Below are 19,429 nucleotides of genomic sequence, written 5' to 3' on the forward strand. Positions count from 1 at the left end.
TTGGTGTCTGGAAGAAAGTTAGGGAGGGGGAAGGTCTCCTATGCCGGGTTGCCTGCTTCGCTTGCTTGTATGTTTACAAGGCCAGCCAGTTCGCTCCTTTCCCAGGTTGTGAATGGTTGTGCTGCCTCAGTAGTGCTGTTTAGATTCGTCGCTTTGCATCCCGTGATAGATCGACAGGTCAGAAACGCAAATGTTGCAAAACGCTGTCAAGCAGCAAGCTCAGCAGTTTTTAAAAGCCTGTTTCTTACTACAGGCTGTGAGTTGACCTGTGCTTCGTGTGTATTCAGTTCACCAGATAACACTTGTATTTTCATCAGTGGGGTAAAGGGCCTGTATTTTACTTAAGGGCCTTGGGTTTGTAGTGGCTTTTTTTTTTTTTTTTGCCACTGAAAAGCTTAAATTGTGGAAACTCCTTTGCAGTTTGTGTTAAGGGGGTATGCTACAAAGTTAATTGTATCCGAACTAGGTGACTTAAACCAGACAGAGTACATAGGGTAGTTTTAACAGTTCTAGCTTGATAGTTAACACCAAAGTAGTCCCAGGCTTTTACAGTTAGCTGAAATTAAGTAAAATTAACCCAAGTTTAGTAACGGTAAGGAGACAGTACCCTTCATGCATGCCAGGCACTGTTTCAGGCTCCTGGATAGCTGCTAACTTTTTCTTGAGACAGGTTTATCATGTAGCCCCTAGCTACATTAATGAGCTACTACTCTTTTCTGTGACCAAACTCTCTTGTTCAGAGGCTTGATGACGGGCAAGGGCTGAAGAGATCAAGGGGATCTGACATCCTTGGGTTCGATTTCTTTGGTCTCTCCTTATTGCTGAAAACAGAATAGAGATTCTTTTTGTTTGTTTGTTTTCCCCGAGGCAGGGTTTCTCTTGTAGTCCTGGCTCTCCTGAACTTGCTTTGTAGACCAGGCTGGCCTCGAACTCACAGATCCGCCACCATGCCTGACGTGAATAGAGATTCTTGAGGATTGGCTGTTTATGAATGTCTTATAGGAGTGACTTGGTGTGCACAGTGCGATACTCTTTAAAGGTGACACTAAAACAGCAGGCGGACATTATTATTTGTTTTAAAAATGGCACTTAATACTTTGTCCTGTGTCATGGCTACAAGTGTTACAACAAGAATTCAAATCTGACTCCAAAGCTCATGCATTCTTCATTAGGTAGCATAATATAAGACCACTGAGAAGGCATTCAGGGTTTCCTGAGCATTGGTTTGATTAGGTATTTTCTAGGCTCTTTCATTTGTGTGGTTTTTATTTCATCCTCACAGGCTCTTTGGTTTGTGTGTTTCCTAATTTCATCCTTGCAGGAAATCAGAGATGAGGATATCTGAGTATCATTGTTTGACTACAAGGTCTCTGGCAACATAATTTATGGATAGGCTTAACCCGAAGATTATTTGTTTTCTTTAAGAGCACTGTCAGCCAAAATAATATGAAAGCTTCCAAAGATACTTGGTGATTTACTTTACTGTGAGTATTGATGATTTAGGAAAGTCAGAGTGAGAAAAGTAGATGCAGCTGTACAAAGTTCAGGTTCCGAATTCAGTTACTTTGGATACTTGATTTTAATGACTTTCAGGACTGAAAAAAGATGCCTACAGAGATTCATAAACGGCAATAGGGGACTTAAGTCAGTGACATCATATATGCACAGGAATTTGTAGGAATTGGCAGTTAATGTAACCAGTTCTTTTTTGTTAACTGATAGGAAGGTGATTTGGTTTTTTATGAGCAGCGATGAAACTACATTTAAATCTAGTTCTTTTACCTCTCTTTTTGGGTTTTTGGGGACAGGGTTTCTCTGTGTAGCCTTGGCTGTCCTGACTGCCTCGAACTCACAGTGATCTGCTTACCTGTCTCTCAAGTGCTGGGACTAAAGATATGCACTACCATGCCTGGCTTAAACCTAATTCTTCAAGTTCTTTGTTCAGAATATTTTTAGGCAGGTTAGGACAGTCTTTCCATATATCAAGTCTTTTATAAACCTGTGTAGCTAATGACTTTAAAGACTATACTTTTTGTAGCTTTTGGTTTTTGAGACAGGATATTGTTAGGTGGCCCAGCCCACTACTCAGTCTGCCTCTGGAGTTCTGCTGTTTATGTTTTTTGTTGTTGTTGTTTGATTTTTATTTATTTATTTATTTATTTTGGTTTTTCAAGACAGGGTTTCTGTGTGTAGCCTTGGCTGTCCTGAACTTGCTTTGTAGAGCAGGCTGGCCTCAAACTCACAACGATCCATCTGCCTTTGCCTCCCAAGTGCATAGAAATGGTTTTAAGCAAAAATCATGGACCAATGGAAATATTTCCAAATAGCTTTAAAATATAGTACACATACATCGGCTGAAAAGCAGTTATTTTCTTCCTTATTTTAGAAGTATTATCCTTACCTGGAAAGTCAGATCAAGTAGATTGTGTGCTTTTGGAAAGTGTCTGCCAGGTGGCATGCATATACTCGTAGCCATTTGACGGAACATGGTTGGCTGGCTTAATTAGCACTACTTTACATAGGCGGAAGCTGCTTATCTCTATACTCCACTCAGAAATACCTGGCAATAAGGAAACCAGAAGCTAGAGAGTTACTGTCACTCTACCAAGACTCACTGTTTATAAAGATATGCTTTCATTTGTTAGAATGGGCACTGAAGTAAGTTTTGGTTGCTTTAATGGGGCCCAGAGCTATTGGTCTTTCTGTACCAGTTTGGGGTATGGCTTGAAAGTATTTCAGTATTAGGACATATTTAAACCTAACGTGTAAAACATTTGACACAGAATGTCTGACTTGGCCCTCATACTTTTATGAGTTGCCTGTTGTACTTTTGATTTTATACACTTCCCTTTGGAGATCATGGACTCATACAAATCTTGAAGTGGATCTGGGCTAGAGACAGGGGATCTGGAACTGTGCTGCAGTTGGAGTGTCTGCTTGAGTTTTATGAGCTTCTGGTTCCTAGAAGTGAGCAAAAGAAGGAAAGGAAGACATTCTGTCTGGTGAGAGCGAACTTCCTGACTTCCTTTTACATAATGAGGGAACTTCACAAAGTTTTTAAATCAATGTACACACACACACACACACACAGAGATTAGATAACAACTTGTAAACGTTGGTTTTCTTCCTCTACCATGTGTGTTCTGGGGCTCCTACTCAGGTTGCCATGCTTGGTGGCAGGAGCCTTTACTCACTGAGCCATCTCTGCTGTGTCTTTTTATTTTAGTTTTTCAAGACAGAGTTTCTTTTTGTAGCCATGGCTCTCGTGGAACTCTGTAGACCAGGCTGGCCTCACAGAGCTCCACCTCCTCTGCTCCCTAGTGCTGGGGTTAAAGGTGTGCGCTACCGCAGCCTGTCTTGTTTTAATTTTTTAAATGAAGCCTTTCTCTCTCTCTCTCTCTCTCTCTCTCTCTCTCTCTCTCTCTCTCTCTCCTTTCTTTCTTTCTTTTTTGAGACAAGGTTTCTCTGTATAACAAGCCTTGCCTATCCTGGACTCTCTTTGTAGCTAGCCTCAAGCTCACTGCGTGGCCTGCATCTGCCTCCGGAACTGGCATTAAAGGTGTGCGCCACCATGCCTAGCCTAATGGATTTGATGTCGTTATGGAGTGTTGAGCACGTGATAGTGAGATTAGCAGTGATCCTTTTCTCATGAGAACTCAGGATGTTTAGGAAGGTAGGCAGCAATGAATTATTACTTTGGAGCCTTTTAATTTTACTTTAAAAGTTTTTATTACTTTGGCACTTATATTTTATAGGTATATGTGTGCATGTAATAAAATTTGACTTCAGTTTCAAGAAGCACTTAATTTGCAATTATTTGCTAAATGCTAGAGACTAGAATATGGCCATTTTTTTCTGACTATATGCATGAAACTCATTGAAAATTGAAAACAGAATGGCCCTAAGCAGGAGAGAATGTCGGTAGTTACTCACTGAGTAGTTCAAGTGGCTGCACCATCAGCTCAGAACTATTAAATCCCATAGGAGCACTCCCGAGGACTAGTGGAGGGCCTTCTGAATCAGTTTGACTGAGCAGCTTAACCGCTTTCTCTTGCTTGTAGAATAAACTTAGAGTTGTCACAGGACTGGATTTTGGAGTTTCTTTCTTTCTTCCTCTTCTTCCTCTTCCTCCTCCTCTTCTTTTTGGTTTCTTGAGACAAGGTTTCTCTGTGTAGCCTTGGCTGTCCTGGACTCATTTTATAAACCAGGCTGGCCTCGAACTCACAGAGGTCCGCCTCTCAAGTGCTGGGATTAAAGGTGAGCACCACCAAGCCCAGCTTAATTTTGCAGTTTATCATTCAGTGTACAGGGGATTTTTGGCAAGTACCTATTTTTGGCAAGTGTAACCTATTTATATATCTCATAGAGAAATTGTGTTGTGGCTTAGTGGGCCCAGTATAAATCCTTGAGCTACTGACTCTCATCAGAGCCTCTTTTCTTTTTATATTACCCTTCAATACTGTAACACAGCCTTCAAACCACTGTACTGGGGGGCGGGGGGTTAATATAGCCACAAAATGGTGTAGTAAGTTTGGTGTATACAGAGAAGAATCCTGTCGAATCCAGTTTCTTATGGTTTACTGATGCTGACAGATCCCTGAGGTGCAAAGGCTAAGTGGTTGCTGTTACATACTTGGAAATGCTTTCATGTATTTTAATTGTTCATATAAATGACAAAATTCGTATATGCCCACTAGAAAACTTTAGGGAGTGTGAAGCTATCATCCTTAAACCCTGCTTGTCTGCAGATGGAAATAGGACAGCCAGATTCCAAATGTAAATTATGGAAATACTTAATACACAAAAACAGCATTTCTGAGCTTACCATTTCTATTTTAAATGGGGGGCTTCATTTTTATTGTTAGGCATATGCCTTAGGGTTTTATTGCTGTGAAGAGACGCCATGACCATGGCAGCTCTTATAAAGGACAACAGTTAATTGGGGCTGGCTTACAGGTCAGAGGCTTAGTCCATCGTCATCATGGCGGGAAGCATGGCAACGTGCATGCAGCCAGGAGGAGACTACTTCCACACTGGGAGGAGCTTGGGCATATGTGACCTTAAAGCCCCACCTCCACAGTGACACACTTCCTCTAAGAAGGCCTAATAGTACTGCTACCTATGGCCAAGCGTTTAACACATAAATCTATGGTGGCCATACCTATTCAAACCACCACAGCATCCAAAAATTTTCTTTTAAATTGAATATCAAGACTGGAAACCATTTTTAATATGGAAAATGTAAGACAGAGTGGAGGAAAGACTCTTACAGGACAGTTACTAGCAGCAGTGGGTTGATGTTAAAGTAGGATTACAGGCGTGCGCCTCTTATTATTATATTCCTAATAAACATGGTTATGTTCTATTCATTTTAGTGTGCCTGTCCCTTTCTCCTCCTCCTCCCCTTCTTCCTCCTCCTCTTCTTCTTCATCTTCCTCCTCTTTCTCCTCTTCCTTTTGAGACATGGTGTCTCTATGTAGTCTTGGTTGGCCTGGTACTCACTGTATAAAGCAGGCTCACTTTGAACTCACAGATATCCACCTGCTGCCTCCAGAGAACAAAGATCAAAGGCATGCACCACCACACTTGCTTTAATTTCTTACTAATGACTTGTAATATGCTGCTTATTTTATTATTTTATACTATAGTGATGATAGGCAAAAAGCAAATCATAGTGCCTTTCTTATCTCAGTTCAGAATGGTTATAAAGCAGCAACAGCTCCCGGTGTCAAGGCCTCTGGCCTGGGAACCGAGTGTGAAAACAGCGCAGCTGTGGCTTAGGCAGGGAGCCACTGGGAGCAGTCATTGAAGTTGATCCTCTAGGAGCTACTAGAGAAGGGGCCAAGAACTCAGAGTGGGCCAGTCCATTCAGCGTTTGTAACAAATTGGACAGGTGAAAAAGCTGCTAAGTGGTACCTCATGAGCTGGCTGGAAATACAAAATCCCCCTTCTGACTGTCACCCATTTCTGTTGTGCACAACAGAGGACCATTTCTCCACTGGACTGTGAGGCACCATGAAAAGTGGGTTGTCTGTGACAGCCAGTGGGGACACATCGGTGGCTGCATGGAGAAGATGCTCCATTGCATTCCCCAAAGCCAAACTTGCACCAAAACACACGAGAAGCACCCCAAACTCCAGTGCCCATAGTGGCATTGGTCAACAGCAAAGATCCTGTTCTCCATACAACATCCACCTGCATCTTGTGCAACTGGGGTTTCCTAAGTTGAACACATTGGGCTCTGGAGTTTCCTCACCTACTATTTCATCTGACCTCTCATTTACCTACTTCTTCAAGGAGTTCAACAGCTTTTTCCCCCCTCAGGGAAAATGCTTCTACTACCAGCAGGGTACAGAATCCCTCAAATTCTGAAGCAGGGGCTAAACATTTTATTAAATTTTGTATGCATGTGGCTTGTGCATGTTGTGTTATAAATGTGGAGGTCAGAGCACAAGTTGACTCTCTCCTTCTACTAAGTGAGTCCCCAGCGATCCAGTTCAGTCCTCAAACTTAGTGGCAAGTGCTTTAATGTGCTGAGCCATCTTGCCGGCCCATTGAAGCATGGCGTTTCTTTATGCTACAGGAATAAACATTTCTTATAGGAAAAACAAGACCAGCTGATTGTAATGTTTTCTATTTTGATTAATAAAGATATGTTTGAGCTGGGTGTGGTGGCTCACGCCTTTAATCCCAGCATTCAGGAGGCAGAGACAGGCAGATCATTGTGAGTTCGAGGCCAGCCTGGTCTACAAAGGGAGTCCATGACAGCCAAGGCTAACACAGAGAAACTGTCTGGAAAAAAAATGTTTGGGTCTAGTTATAATAATTTAAAATCCATGGTCCAAAATTATAATTATGTGCATGTGTTGTATGTATGTATGTGTATATGAGTGTGCTGTGGCATGCATGTTTATTTACTTATGTGTGTATATGTGCAAGGTATGTGCATATGTATGTGAGTGTGCTGTGGCAATCATGTTTATGTATGTGCGTGCACACATGTGCATGCATGTGTATGGGTTCTGTGTGTGTATGTGTACATGAGAGTGCTGTGGCATGCGTTTTATTTATTTGTGTGTGTGTGCATGCATGTGTAGGGCATGTGTATGTGTCCATGAGTGTGCTGTGGCATGCATATGGAGGTCATAGTTTAATTTGTGGTCGTGAGCTCTCTTATTGTCCTTGGGGAACAAACTCAGATTGTCCCCCTTCTGTCCTTGCAGTTTCTTTTACACCAGCCTAATGGAAGAGAAGGGAAAAAGAAGGGAAGGAGAAGGCTGAGACTGAGGGAGAATGTTCCACTGTACTAAGCTTTGAGGGGCCTGTTTGGCAGTCAGAGACTACAGGAGGTAGTGGGATTAGGTTTGGCATGGATACTTTTTGGGAATTGTCAGTGATTCGCAACTGCACCGAATATGTGCATTGTGGAGGGTGAGTGGAGAAACCAATGCAGAGGATGACATTTATGTGAGTAGTGTGATGGTGACATGCCACAGAAGCCATGGGAGTGAAATAGAAAAAGTAAGGTAGTCCTAGGGGCGAGGATGAGATGAGAGTGTAAGAAAGCTGAGGCCTGGGGCCGGGGGTGATAGCTCAGCTGGTAAAGTGTTGCCCTGAAAGCATGAGGAGCTGAGGCTGGCTCTTCAGCACCCTGAGGGAGCTGGGTACTGTGACACCCTGTGGAGCTAGAGACAAGTGGATGCCCAGAGCTGCCAGGCCAGCTAGCACCTTGTCTCAGTGTGGAGAGTGACTGAGGAAGATGGGGGGTACTTGGCATTGACGTCTGAGCTTTATTTGTGCACTACACACACACACACACACACAAACTGGGCACATGTATCTGTTATGTTCCCCAGTGAGAATACAGCACAGACACTTGGAGTGTACTCTCCACACACACACTAAATAATAATAAGTAAATGTAAATTTACTAGTTTAAAATTTTAAGCCAGGTGTGGTGGCTCACACCTTTGTTGTTATAAAGAAAGAAAATCTCAATCATTTGATTTTTACCAATAAAGACTCAGGAACCAGATGCTTGGGTAAAAGCCCTACTAGCTCAGAGAAGCAGAGAAAGCATCCATCTGATCTTCCTACTCAGCCCATGTCCCAGAAGGAAAAAAACCCCTTTCCCTCTCCACATGGTCTTTTTTAGTTTTTTTGTTGTTGTTGTTTTGTTTTTGTTTTTTTTTTTTTCAGACAAGCTTTCTCTGTGAAGATGTGGCTGTCCTGGAACTCACTCTGTAGACTAGGCTGGCCTCAAACTCAGAGATCCACCTGCCTCTGCCTCTCAAGTGCTGGGATTAAAGCTGAATGCTGAGATTAAAAGCATGTTCCTATGTTTTCTTATGTCAACTGGTTGCTTGTTCTGTCTCTTGACCCATGGTTGACTTTATTTAGCTCTTGTTTATAGAAAGCTCTTGTGTTAAAGGTGTGTGCTAGGGCTGAGCCACACCACAACAGGTTTTTCCAGTAAATAATCTAGGGTTCACAGTGTGATCACAGAGTAATCAAATATTCAAATATTCAGCACTGAGGAGTCAGAGTCAGCCTGGTGTACAGAGGTAGTTCTAGGACAGCCATCGCTACACAAAGGAACCCTATCTTGGGGGGAAAAGTCCTCCTTGCTTGTTAGTCCTTGGAAAGTCTTTAGAGTTCAGACAAGCCTCCCAAGGGAAGCTCTTTGTGTTGGTCAGGTCCTTCATAGGAAAAGGACTAACAGAACGAATCTGTATGTATTACAAAGGGGATTTAATAGAGTGGCGTACAGACTGTGGTCCAATTAGTCCATCATGGCTGTGTACTGATGGACAGTCCAAGAATCCAGTAGCCGTTGAGTCCATGAGGCTGTCTGTCGCAGCTGGTCTTCAGTACACAAGAATCTATGCACAGGTGCTTTGCCTGCATATGTGCTTGTGCTCCCACATGCCTGGTGTCTGGAGGCCAGAAGAGGGTTGGAGCCCCTGAACTAGAGTTGCAGATGGTTGAGAGCTGCCATGTGGGCGCTGAGAATCAAACCCCTGGGTCCGTGCGAATAGCAGCCAGTGCTCTAACCACTGAGCCTTTTTCTTCAGCCCATCCTTGGCTTTCTTAAATCCCCGATGCTCAGCACATTTGTGGACATATTCATACCATTGAGAAGGCTGACATTCTGTGTTTATTTGCATGATTTCAAAATGCACTTGGTTTTTCTCTCTAGTGTCTCAATGAAATCCTGGAGTCAGCAGACGCACCGCTAGAAGTCACTGAAGGATTCATTCAGTCAATCTCCCTGTCCGTTCCGTGGGGCTCCTTGCTGCAGGATAATTGTGCACTGGAAGTGACAGGGCTAGAGATGGTCTTCCGGCCTAGACCTCGTGTAGGTAGGTGTGATACACGCGCCCACTCTCTTTGTTTCAACTTTGACCATGTGAAGGTGGGAAGTCAACCCAACTGTAAGAAATTGAGCATTGAATTTATGGCTTTGAACTGGATTTATGAGATGTTTCATTTGATACCATTCGAGGATTTATCACTGTGGAGGATGAATATGAGTGTATCTTTAGAATGGTTTCCCCACTTGGTCATGCTCCAGAGCACTACCATAGAGATACTATGTGCTTATTTATTTCCAGTTGTCTGAGGTGACTTCTAGTGTAAAGATTCAAAATATTGTGTTCACAAACGAGGAAGACTGTTCAAGATGCATGGAGAAATGTTGGAAGGTCATAAGATTAAACTTTTTAAATTAATTAATTTTTTTTGTTGTTGTTGTTTTTTGAGACAGCGTCTCTCTGTGTAGCCTTGGCTGTCCTGGACTCACTTTGTAGACCAGGCTGGCCTCGAACTCACAGCGATCCGCCTGCCTCTGCCTCAGAGTGCTGGGATTAAAGGCGTGCGCCACCACGCCCGGCTAAAATTGTTGTTATTTTAAATTACACATATGTAGCGAGGGGCTTGGGGATGTATGCACGTGACCTCTGTGTGGGGCAGAAGCATCAGGTTCCCCTGAACTAGAGTTCGGAGCAGTTGTGAGCTGCCTGATGTGTGTGCTGGGAATGGAACTCAGTACAGCCACGTAGCTCTCCAGCCTCCAGGACCAGATTTAAAGGGACTTTCATTGGTGAAATCTGAAACAACTGTAGTGTTGAAGAATAGTGACAGTGAATGATCGTAACACTACATTTGAAACACACCACTTCCATGTGATAATAGTTGTGTAAAGGGGCTTGGCTGGAGGATGTGCTTCTCAACTGTAGAATGTAACAGAGAAATGAATAGGAATGCTCAGTCTAGGTAAATGCTGTGTACATATGCAAAAATTACTATCCAATGTATTTTCTGAAAAACAAAAGTTTAGTTGATGTTTCATAGAACTATAGTGATCTATTTTAAAAATAGAAATGCTTTAAAATATTTTATTGATGTGTTTATTTTGAGACAATCTCACATTGTATCCCAGGTTGGTCTTCAACCCAGATCTTCCTGCCTCAGCTTCCTGAGTATTGGACTTGTAGCAGTCAGTATTCCACCACACCTAGAAACAATCGTGTGTGTGTGTGTGTGTGTGTGTGTGTGTGTGTGTGTGAGTGAATGTTGAAGCCAGAAGACTCAGGTATCTGTTTGTTCTTGTTGCTTGTGCTAGGATTACCATATTAGACTGTCTTTATGTTCAGACTTGGGCTTGAACTCAAGTCCTCATGCTTGCACAGCAAGAACTTTATGGACTGAACTATCATCCCAGGTCCCTGATAATTTAGTTTATAAGCACATTGCATCTAGCCAGGTGTGGTGCCATATATCTGTGATTTCCGCTCTCAGGAGGCTGGGACAGAATGATTGCAAGTGTGAAGTCAGCCTGAGTACATAGTACGGTTCTATCTCAAAGAAAACAAAAACCCCAAAGAGCAACAACAACAGCGATTTGATATCATCATCATCTTTTTTTTTTTTTTTTGTCAGGATCTCACTATAAAGTCCTGGCTGTCCTGGAACTCATAATGTAGACCAGGCTAGCTTTGTACTCACAGAGATCTTTCTGCCTCCGCCTCCGCCTCCGTAGTGCTGGGATTATAGGAGTGTGCCACTGGCCCTGGCTCTGATTCTATCTTTTAACCGTGGTGGACAAATACCTCTCCCTTGGGAGAGTTGAGCTTTGAAATATTTTCCCCTTTAAACCAACCCATTAAAAGCCCCTTAAGTTCCATTTCGGAAGACAGTACTTGTAGTAATGTGTCTTTTTTGAGCAATCAATGTAAGGATTTCCTCAGCAGGAAAGCTCTGGGACGTGTTCTGAGGGTCGTGTGTGCAGTCTTCCCAGGACACTCTTTGATTTCATCTGCATTTATACTAATTCTATAGTTGGTGTCCTCTGCTCCTTCTCCTGGCTTCCCTCTTACTTCCTACAGATGGAAGAATGTGCTGTTTTTCTTTGTCCTTATTTTTCTTGGTGACACCTTTGTATTCATTCTTGTCAGTCATCTCTTATCTCTCCTAATGTGTGATAAACTGTCTTAAGTGCAAAGCTTATAATTTATTTTTCTATCTCTAGTTGATTAGCAAACCTCGGTTTGTAGTCCATATTAGTCTGCTACCTGTGTTCATTAAGTCAAGTTGTCAAATCTTATTGAAACATACCAGTGCTGTTCAGTTTAGTCTCTGTAGCTGCTTTTGCCCTCTGAGAGATGGGCAAGTGTCACAGAAGGCATCGCTCACAAAAGCCTGTGTCCACGTTACAGGGTGTTTGCTGGCTCTTGTTCTGGGGTGTTTAGCATGGTGCCATGTTCTAGGTTTTTTTTGTTTTGTTTTGTTTTTGTTTTTTGTTTTGTTTTGTTTCAAGACAGGGTTTCTCTGTGTAATAGCCCTGGTTGTCCTGGACTTGCTTTGTAGACCCAGGTCCTGGGAATAAAGGTATGCACCATCATGCCTGGCTGTACTAGGCTTTTGTTGAATGAATATCTGGATTTGATAAAACATAGACTGGACGGTGGTGGTGTACACCTTTAATCCCACAGATGAATTTTTTTTTAAATTTTTTTGGGGGGTTTTTTGAGGCAGAGTTCTCTGTGTAATCTTGGCTGTCCTGGACTCACTTTGTAGATCAGGCTGGTCTCCAATTTACAGAGATCCTCCTGCCTCTGCCTCCCGAGTGCTGGGATTAAAGGTGTGTGCCACCATGTCCGGCTCCACAGATGAATTTCTGAGCCTGATCTAAGAGTTCCAGGATAGCCAGGACTACACAGAGAAGTCCTGCCTCAAAAAACATAGAAAAAACATGCTAAATATACAACTTGAAATAGGAACATGTTAAAGGCTTTTTTCTTTTCACCTGTATTTTTATTGTTCTGTTGCTATAGACAATATTTAATGTCCAATGTGATTTCTAGAATATTTTCACAGGTAGCATCATACTGTTGAAAATCTATCACAAATATAATATAATATTTTAAGAAATGACATTTTTAGACCTTTGAGAAGTTATTTAGGTTTATTTGTACTTTCTGCAGCAACTGGGTCTGAGCCAATGTATTGGTCAAGCTTCATGACTAGCAGTATGCAGCTGGCAAAGGAGTGCCTTAGCCAGAAGCTGACAGATGAACAAGGAGAAGCATCCCAGCCTTTTGAAGGACTGGAAAAGTTTGCGGAAACCATTGAAACAGGTTTGCATCCCAAGTGCCTTCACAGCCCAGGCCTAGGTCTGGGGCCTCAGACCGTTCTGTGGCAGAGTCACTGGACTGCCTTCAGGTCTTCAGAGGAGGCGCTTTAAACATCCCATTCAGTTTGAGTGCATGCTTCTGTTCTCTTGTGTAGTTTATTGCCCCTGTGGGATCGTCAGGTTAGAGATCCGTGTGGTCCCAAGTGTCTGCTGTGATGTAACTTGGGCACGTGCTTATGGGGCACAGTGTGTTTTACGAAATACAGGCTTTGGGGACTTAAAAGGAAAGCAATCTGCTTTTTTAGTTTGTTCTCAGACTAGCAATTATTCTTTCCTGAGAGTGGCTGCAGTCTGCAGGGGAGGAGAGGGGTGGGGTGGGCAGGCTCTTATTTGGTTTCCCATTGCTTGTTTGCTCTAGTACTACGAAGAGTGAAAGTCACATTTCTAGATACTGTTTTAAGAATTGAACATGTGCCAGAAAATTCCAAAACTGGAGCTGCACTTGAAATCCGAGTAGAGAGGTAAGATTTTATGTCTGAAAACTCCTGACCTCACTCTGACTGACATGACCCTTCAGGATGCTTCTGGGGGCTAGAGGCAACACTAAATTAGTGCATAGCTTCAGAGTAAAGTACTACTCTCTGAGTTTTCCTTGCATCTCATTACGGAGACTGTAAGCACCGGTTAGGGGATCAGTCTACCAAGTGCTGTGTTGAGCTTGCCTAAGCAGTTTCCTTAGGCAGCGTGAGTGCCGCCTTGCTGAGGCTCTTACAGAGTGTCTACTTTGCACATGTGCACAGGTAATGTGAAAGACTTGACTTTGTCTGCTTGGTGTGGGTACTGCTGTACTGGAAAAGGATGGTAGTGCTGTTTCTAGGATTTTTGTGAAGGATTATTTTAAGGTTATATATTCAGTAAGAAATATTTAAATCAAAGATAGTGCCTTTGCTTTTTAAGTATACTCACTGGAGCTCTGACAGTGTTGATGTGAGGTAGTAACTGCTCAACCATGTTCTATGGCCTTCCCACAGAAAAATACATTAAGGGGCACTGGAGATGTGCCTCAGTGGCTAAGAGCATGTTGTGCTCTTCCAGAGGACCTGAGTTCGGTTCCCAAGCACCCATGCAGAGCAGCTCAGCTCCAGGGATCCAGTGCTCTCTTCTGTCCTCAGTGGGCACCTGCACATATGTGATCTACACTCACACAGATGCACGCCCCTGTACATATAAATGAAAAACAAAAGTACATTGAATATCAAAAACCCTTTGCGTGTACATCTATTTGGGGCCTTTTACTAAGGTTTGAACAGATTTTTAAAAAGATTTTAATTTTAATTTTTGTATTATGTATGAGTGCTCTATCTGCATGTATAGCTGCATACCAGAAGAGGGCATTACATTTCAGTATAAATGTTGTGAGCCACCATGTGGTTGTTGGGGATTGAACTTAGGGCCTGTGGAAGAACAGCCAGTGCTCTTAACTGCTGAGCCATCTCTCCAGCCCTTGAACAGATTTTTTTTTTTTTTGGGTGTGTGTGTGTGGTTTCAGTCTTTAACAAAGGAACACCTATGAGTAAAGTAGCTATTGGTATTTAGAATTAGTGTGCATTACCTTAGGTGGTATAATAACACAGTAATACACACTTAGAACCAAGCCACTTATCTCCTTAAACTAGAGATTGTTAACACAAGAATCCAAGACCAAGTCACTCTTATTCTTTATTCTGATATGGGGACATCTGTGGTCTCACTTATCGAGAGAGTTTCCTGAGGCTGTACTTGTAAACCTGGTGCTGGAAGGATGAAGTCAGAGGCATTAGAGACAGCCTGGGCTACATACTGGCACTAGGAGGATGAGGTCAGAGGCGTTAGAGACAGCCTGAGCTACATACTGGCACTAGGAGGATGAGGTCAGAGGCGTTAGAGACAGCCTGGACTACATACTGGCACTAGGAGGATGAGGTCAGAGAGGTGTTGGGAGTTAGAGACAGCCTGGGCTACATAACAGGACTCAGTTTTGTAAGGGAGATGGGGATTGTTCCCCTTTGGTTAACTTTAAAAAGTTATTAATTTTTTTCCCTGAAATTTAAGAGCCCTGTAACATTATCTTTCTTAGATTTTAGGTCTCTCCCTTTGTGAAAATTTTCCTTTACTTATTTAAATATTTAGTGCAGTGATACTGACATATGTTATAGGTTTTTGTTTTGTTTTTCTTCAAGACCTGGTTTTTCTGTGTAGCCTTGGCTGTTCTGGACTCCAGGCTGACCTCAAACTCATAGAGATCGACTTGTCTCTGCCTCCCGAGTACCAGGATTAAAGGCCTGTACCACCACGCCTGGCTCTATGTTATAGATTTTATTTTATTTTTTAAAAAGATTTATGTATTTATTATGTACACAGTGTTTTGCCTACATGTGTACCTGCATGCCAGTCTCATTATAGATGGTTGGGAGCCACCATGTGGTTGCTGGGAATTGAACTCAGGACCTTTGGAAGAGCAGGCAGTGCTCTTAACCTCTGAGCCATCTCTCCAGCCCCTGTTATAGATTTTAAACTGTATTTATATTAATTATAACAATGAGTTATGTTTTCACACATAAACAAAATGTATTTTAGCGCACACAGTCGTTCTCTCTTGTCCTGTTTCCACTCCCTCTAATCCTGTTTTTCTTCCCGATTAGAAATACTTCTTTTGCCAGGTGGTGCTGCACGCCTTTAATCCCAACACTTGGGAGGCAGAGGCAAGTTAATCTCTGAGTTCAAGGCCAACTCGGTCTCAAAATCACCCCAAACAAGCCAACCAACCGAAATTCTTTGTTTGTTTGTTTTAGGGGTTCCTGTCCAATAGCCCTGAGTGTCCTGGTACTCACATTGTAGGCCAGCCTGTTCCTAGAGAATTCAGAGATCTGCCTCCCTTTGTCTCCTAAAGGCATGTGCCACCACTCTGGCAAAACACTTTTTTTGAGACAGAGTCTTCTTTAGCTAAGGCTGCCCTTGAACTCCTATTCATCTTGCCTCTATCTCCCCCGTGCTGGGCTGCAAGCATTATTACAGGTGTAGTCTATAGAACAGTCATTGCAAGTACATTTCCCAGGAGTTGGGTACAAATGCCCTTTTGTTGTACCTTTCAGAACTGTGTACTGTGATGAAACTGCCGACGAGTCCTCAGGAGTCAATGTGCATCAGCCCACAGCTTTTGCTCACAAATTGCTGCAACTCTCTGGAGTGTCTCTCTTCTGGGATGAATTTTCTGCTTCGGCAAAATCTTCCCCAGTGTGTTCAACTGCACCAGTGGTAAGAAAAATGAACATAATTCCCAAGACAGGTAGGAGTGTAGGTCAGTTGTTAGAGTCAGGAGGGTCAGATTCAAGGGCATCCTCAGATGGTGAGTTCAAGGCCAGCTGCTACAGACAGGAGACCCTGTCTCAGAAAAACAAACCAAAACCCAACCCAACAAAACAACCCATACAGGGCATGATTTTTAGAAGTTTTAGATAAAGGCTGTCAGACAAGCGTGAGGGTGCATAGTTATAATCACAGCATTTGAGAGGTTGAGACAGGAGGCGTTCAAATTTGAGGGCAGCCTGGGCTACTAGTTAGTCTCTGTCTAGGCAAAAAGAAACTGGGGACTGTTGAATTTCCTGAATACAGCATCCACTAATGAGTCTCCATCTGGTTTAGTAAATCTGGTTAATACAGATATTCAGTTAATATATCTGAGAGCAGCCACGAACCCTTAAAGTTGTGCCTGCCTTGCCAGCCTGCTGCTCATTAGTTACTGGAGAAATGTGTCATACATAGCTGTAGGTAAAATATGAGATACTAACATCTGAGGGAGCTAATCTTAGTTGTCAGCTTGGTAGGTTCCTCCAGGTTGTAGGATCAACGTGGAGACAAGGCTCTAGGTATGCCTGTGAGGAGTCTCTAGCTAAAATGTGGGTGATGTCATTTGGTGACTGGCTCTGGGAGAAAGTCAGCAGCACTCAAGCGTTCATAGCAACACACTTCCTGCCTATTGGTCCAATGTGAGCAGCTGGCCTCCTGCTGCTTTGCCTTACCCACCGAGGTGGATTATGTGCCTGGACCTGGGAGCTAGAAGAAACACTCTCTCCTTTTTTCATTTTCTTTTTTTTTTTTTAAAGATTTATCTATTATTATGTATCCAGTGCTCTGCCTGCATGTACACCTGCAGGCCAGAAGAAGGCATCAGATCACATTACAGATGATTGTGAGCCACCATGTGGTTGCTAGGAACTGAACTCAGGACCTCTGGAAGAGCAGTCAGTGCTCTTAATCTCTGAGCCATCTCTCTAGCCTGAAGCACTGTCTCCTTAAGCTGCTTCTTGGACAGTATTTTGTCACAGCTGGTAGGAAAATGACTCATGCAGGTCTTATCCTTTCGCATTAAGCAGCTGTGTTACCTTCCATGAGAAATGCCTGTATTAGTGACCTCTAGCACATGAGTCACATGTCAAGTGGTTTCTGTTACTAGAAGTATTTAATTCTTTACCAAGCATAGCATCCTTTTAAATTTATTATACTTTACGCACAGCATCTTTTTATAAGTTGGTAATTCTGTAATTTGCCTTTTGTATCACATGTCTTTTTTTTCTCTTTATTATCATTTATTTATTTACTTACTCACTTATTGAGATAGTCTCTCACTTTGTCACTGTGTGGCTCACATTGGCCTCGGACTGGTGATCTCCTATCTCAGTTTCTTGAGTGCTGGGATTATGGGCATTACTTTCACATTGGTTTGGTTTTCTTACTTATATATTGTGTATTATTTGAACAGATATTGTTCATATGTACACACACGTATGTGCGTGCATGCACACACACAAACTTGCATATATTATATTTGGGAGGATGTATGTGGAGATGAGAGGCCAACATTTGTAAAGTTAGTTCTCCTTTCTTATGTGCATTGTGGGATTGGACTCTTGGGTCTCCAGGACTTTTACTCACTGGTCATCATACTGGCTCTGTGCTGTTTTCATAATCTTTTTCCATGATTTGTATTTATTTCCAAGGTGCCACACTAACAAAGTACTCCATTTTAGTTACAAGATAATGGTATATTCAGTGTAAGATGCAGTTTTGCATGCCAAATACTCTAGACTTGTTTTGCTGCTGTTGTTTCTTTTGTTTTGGGGTTTTCTTTTTTGTTTTTTGTTTTTTTAAGACAGGGTTTTACTGTGTAGCCCTAGCTGCCCTGGAAGTTGCCCTAGTAGTAGTCCAGGCTGGCCTTGAACTCACAGAGATCCAACTGCTTCTGCCTCCTGAGTTTAAAGTTTAAAGGATTATTAAAGTTGTGCACTTCCACTGGTAGACTAAATACTTTATCCTTTAGATGACATTTATCTCTTATACCCTGACTTTATTTATGCTAAAATATTTTAAATAGATACTTTATTTTTATTTTATTATTATAGGAAACTGAGCCAAAGCTGTCACCTAGCTGGAACCCCAAAATTGTTTATGAGCCACACCCACAACTAACTAGAACTTTACCAGAGATAGCACCCTCTGATCCAGTGCAGATTGGAAGGCTAGTGGGCCGGTTGGAGTTGAGTCTCACTTTGAAACAGAATGAAGTGCTTCCGGGAGCCAAGGTCAGTATTGTTTTGCTTTCTCTACTAAACTACAGGCATTTAGTCTATACAATGACATGATGGTCAGTTGCCATCTTCTGTCTTCACTCTCAGTGTTCTGGGCCAGAGTTTTCTGCCTTCCCTTTTATGAAATTGCTCTTAGGTCAGGACGTCTTTATCAGGTCTTTCCCTGACTAGCTGCTGCTGCTGCTGCTTCTTTTCTTCATTTTGTTTTTCCAAGACAGGTTTTCTCTTGTAGTCCTGCCTGTCCTGGACTTGCTTTCTAGACCAGGCTGGCCTCAAACTCAGAGATATGCCAACCTCTGCCTCTTAGTGCTGGGATTAAAGGTGTGCACTACCACGCCTGGCTTGGCTGCCATTTCCTAAACTTTCAGGCTTCATTTTGGCTAGATACAGCCCTTTACATTTCAAGCTTTTATTTTTATGCAGATATAAAGTTTTGAATACCATCCTTTGATTTGTGTAAGTGTTCTCTGTTGCTTTTAGAGTTGTGCATAATAAGGGGCAGTGGAACTTGTGGTAATTTTATGTGGTGGCACAGTGTTCCAGTTTCAGCCAGTACTGAGCATTTGGAGATACTATTATTCTTGCTTGTGCATTTATGCTTTTATCATAATAATGAGCTTTTGTTTAAATGAATATTATATGGAAAAATTAAGTTCTGGAGATCTGCAGTGGGCCACAGAGCTTAGAAATGGTGATTCAGTAGACATAACAGGGCAGCTCTTTAGGGTTGGTCCTTAAACCTGAGTCCTTCAGCAGAGATCAGATGTTGTGCAGGATTTCACGCTCTAGTGTTTGCAATGGTTGGTGCCCCTGGAGTCTGTTGTATCTCACACATTCAATTTTAGTGGGTATTTGGGGAAAATATTGATAGGAATGCCGGGGACTGCCTTGATTGAATTTAGAGGATTTTCTGTTTCCATATTGCACTGAGTTGAAAAGCGCTTTGTTGTCAGTTTCAGTATTTCATATTTCAAAAGAAAGCAGTGAGTACTTTGTTCCTTGAATTCCAAATTCAAAATGTACCAATAATGAAATATTCCTATGACATTAAAAATGAAACTCCTGATTTTCCATCCTAATAAAAACTAGAAATTGTGGTTTCAATCCAAGAAACAGACTTGTTTAGTAACAAACACATTTCCCCACTCTGCCCAGCCTTAGTTAAGGATGT

General features: G+C 42.3%; 1 protein-coding gene across 6 annotated transcripts in view; it reads left to right on the forward strand.

The window, feature by feature from the left end:
- The window catches only part of ATG2B (autophagy related 2B), a 68,136-nt gene that overhangs the window by 1,053 nt on the left and 47,654 nt on the right, over positions 1 to 19,429 (forward strand). For all 6 annotated transcript variants that reach the window (XM_084792647.1, XM_084792649.1, XM_084792650.1 and 3 more), the window contains exons 2-6: positions 9,200 to 9,362; positions 12,486 to 12,638; positions 13,053 to 13,155; positions 15,766 to 15,928; positions 18,073 to 18,252. In XM_084792647.1, the coding sequence (XP_084648773.1) occupies positions 9,200 to 9,362; positions 12,486 to 12,638; positions 13,053 to 13,155; positions 15,766 to 15,928; positions 18,073 to 18,252 (762 nt within the window). The remainder of the gene's footprint in view (positions 1 to 9,199; positions 9,363 to 12,485; positions 12,639 to 13,052; positions 13,156 to 15,765; positions 15,929 to 18,072; positions 18,253 to 19,429) is intronic.

This window comes from Acomys minous, assembly GCF_964271855.1.
Source record: "Acomys minous genome assembly, chromosome: 8".
In the NCBI taxonomy this organism is placed as follows: Eukaryota; Metazoa; Chordata; class Mammalia; order Rodentia; family Muridae; genus Acomys; species Acomys minous.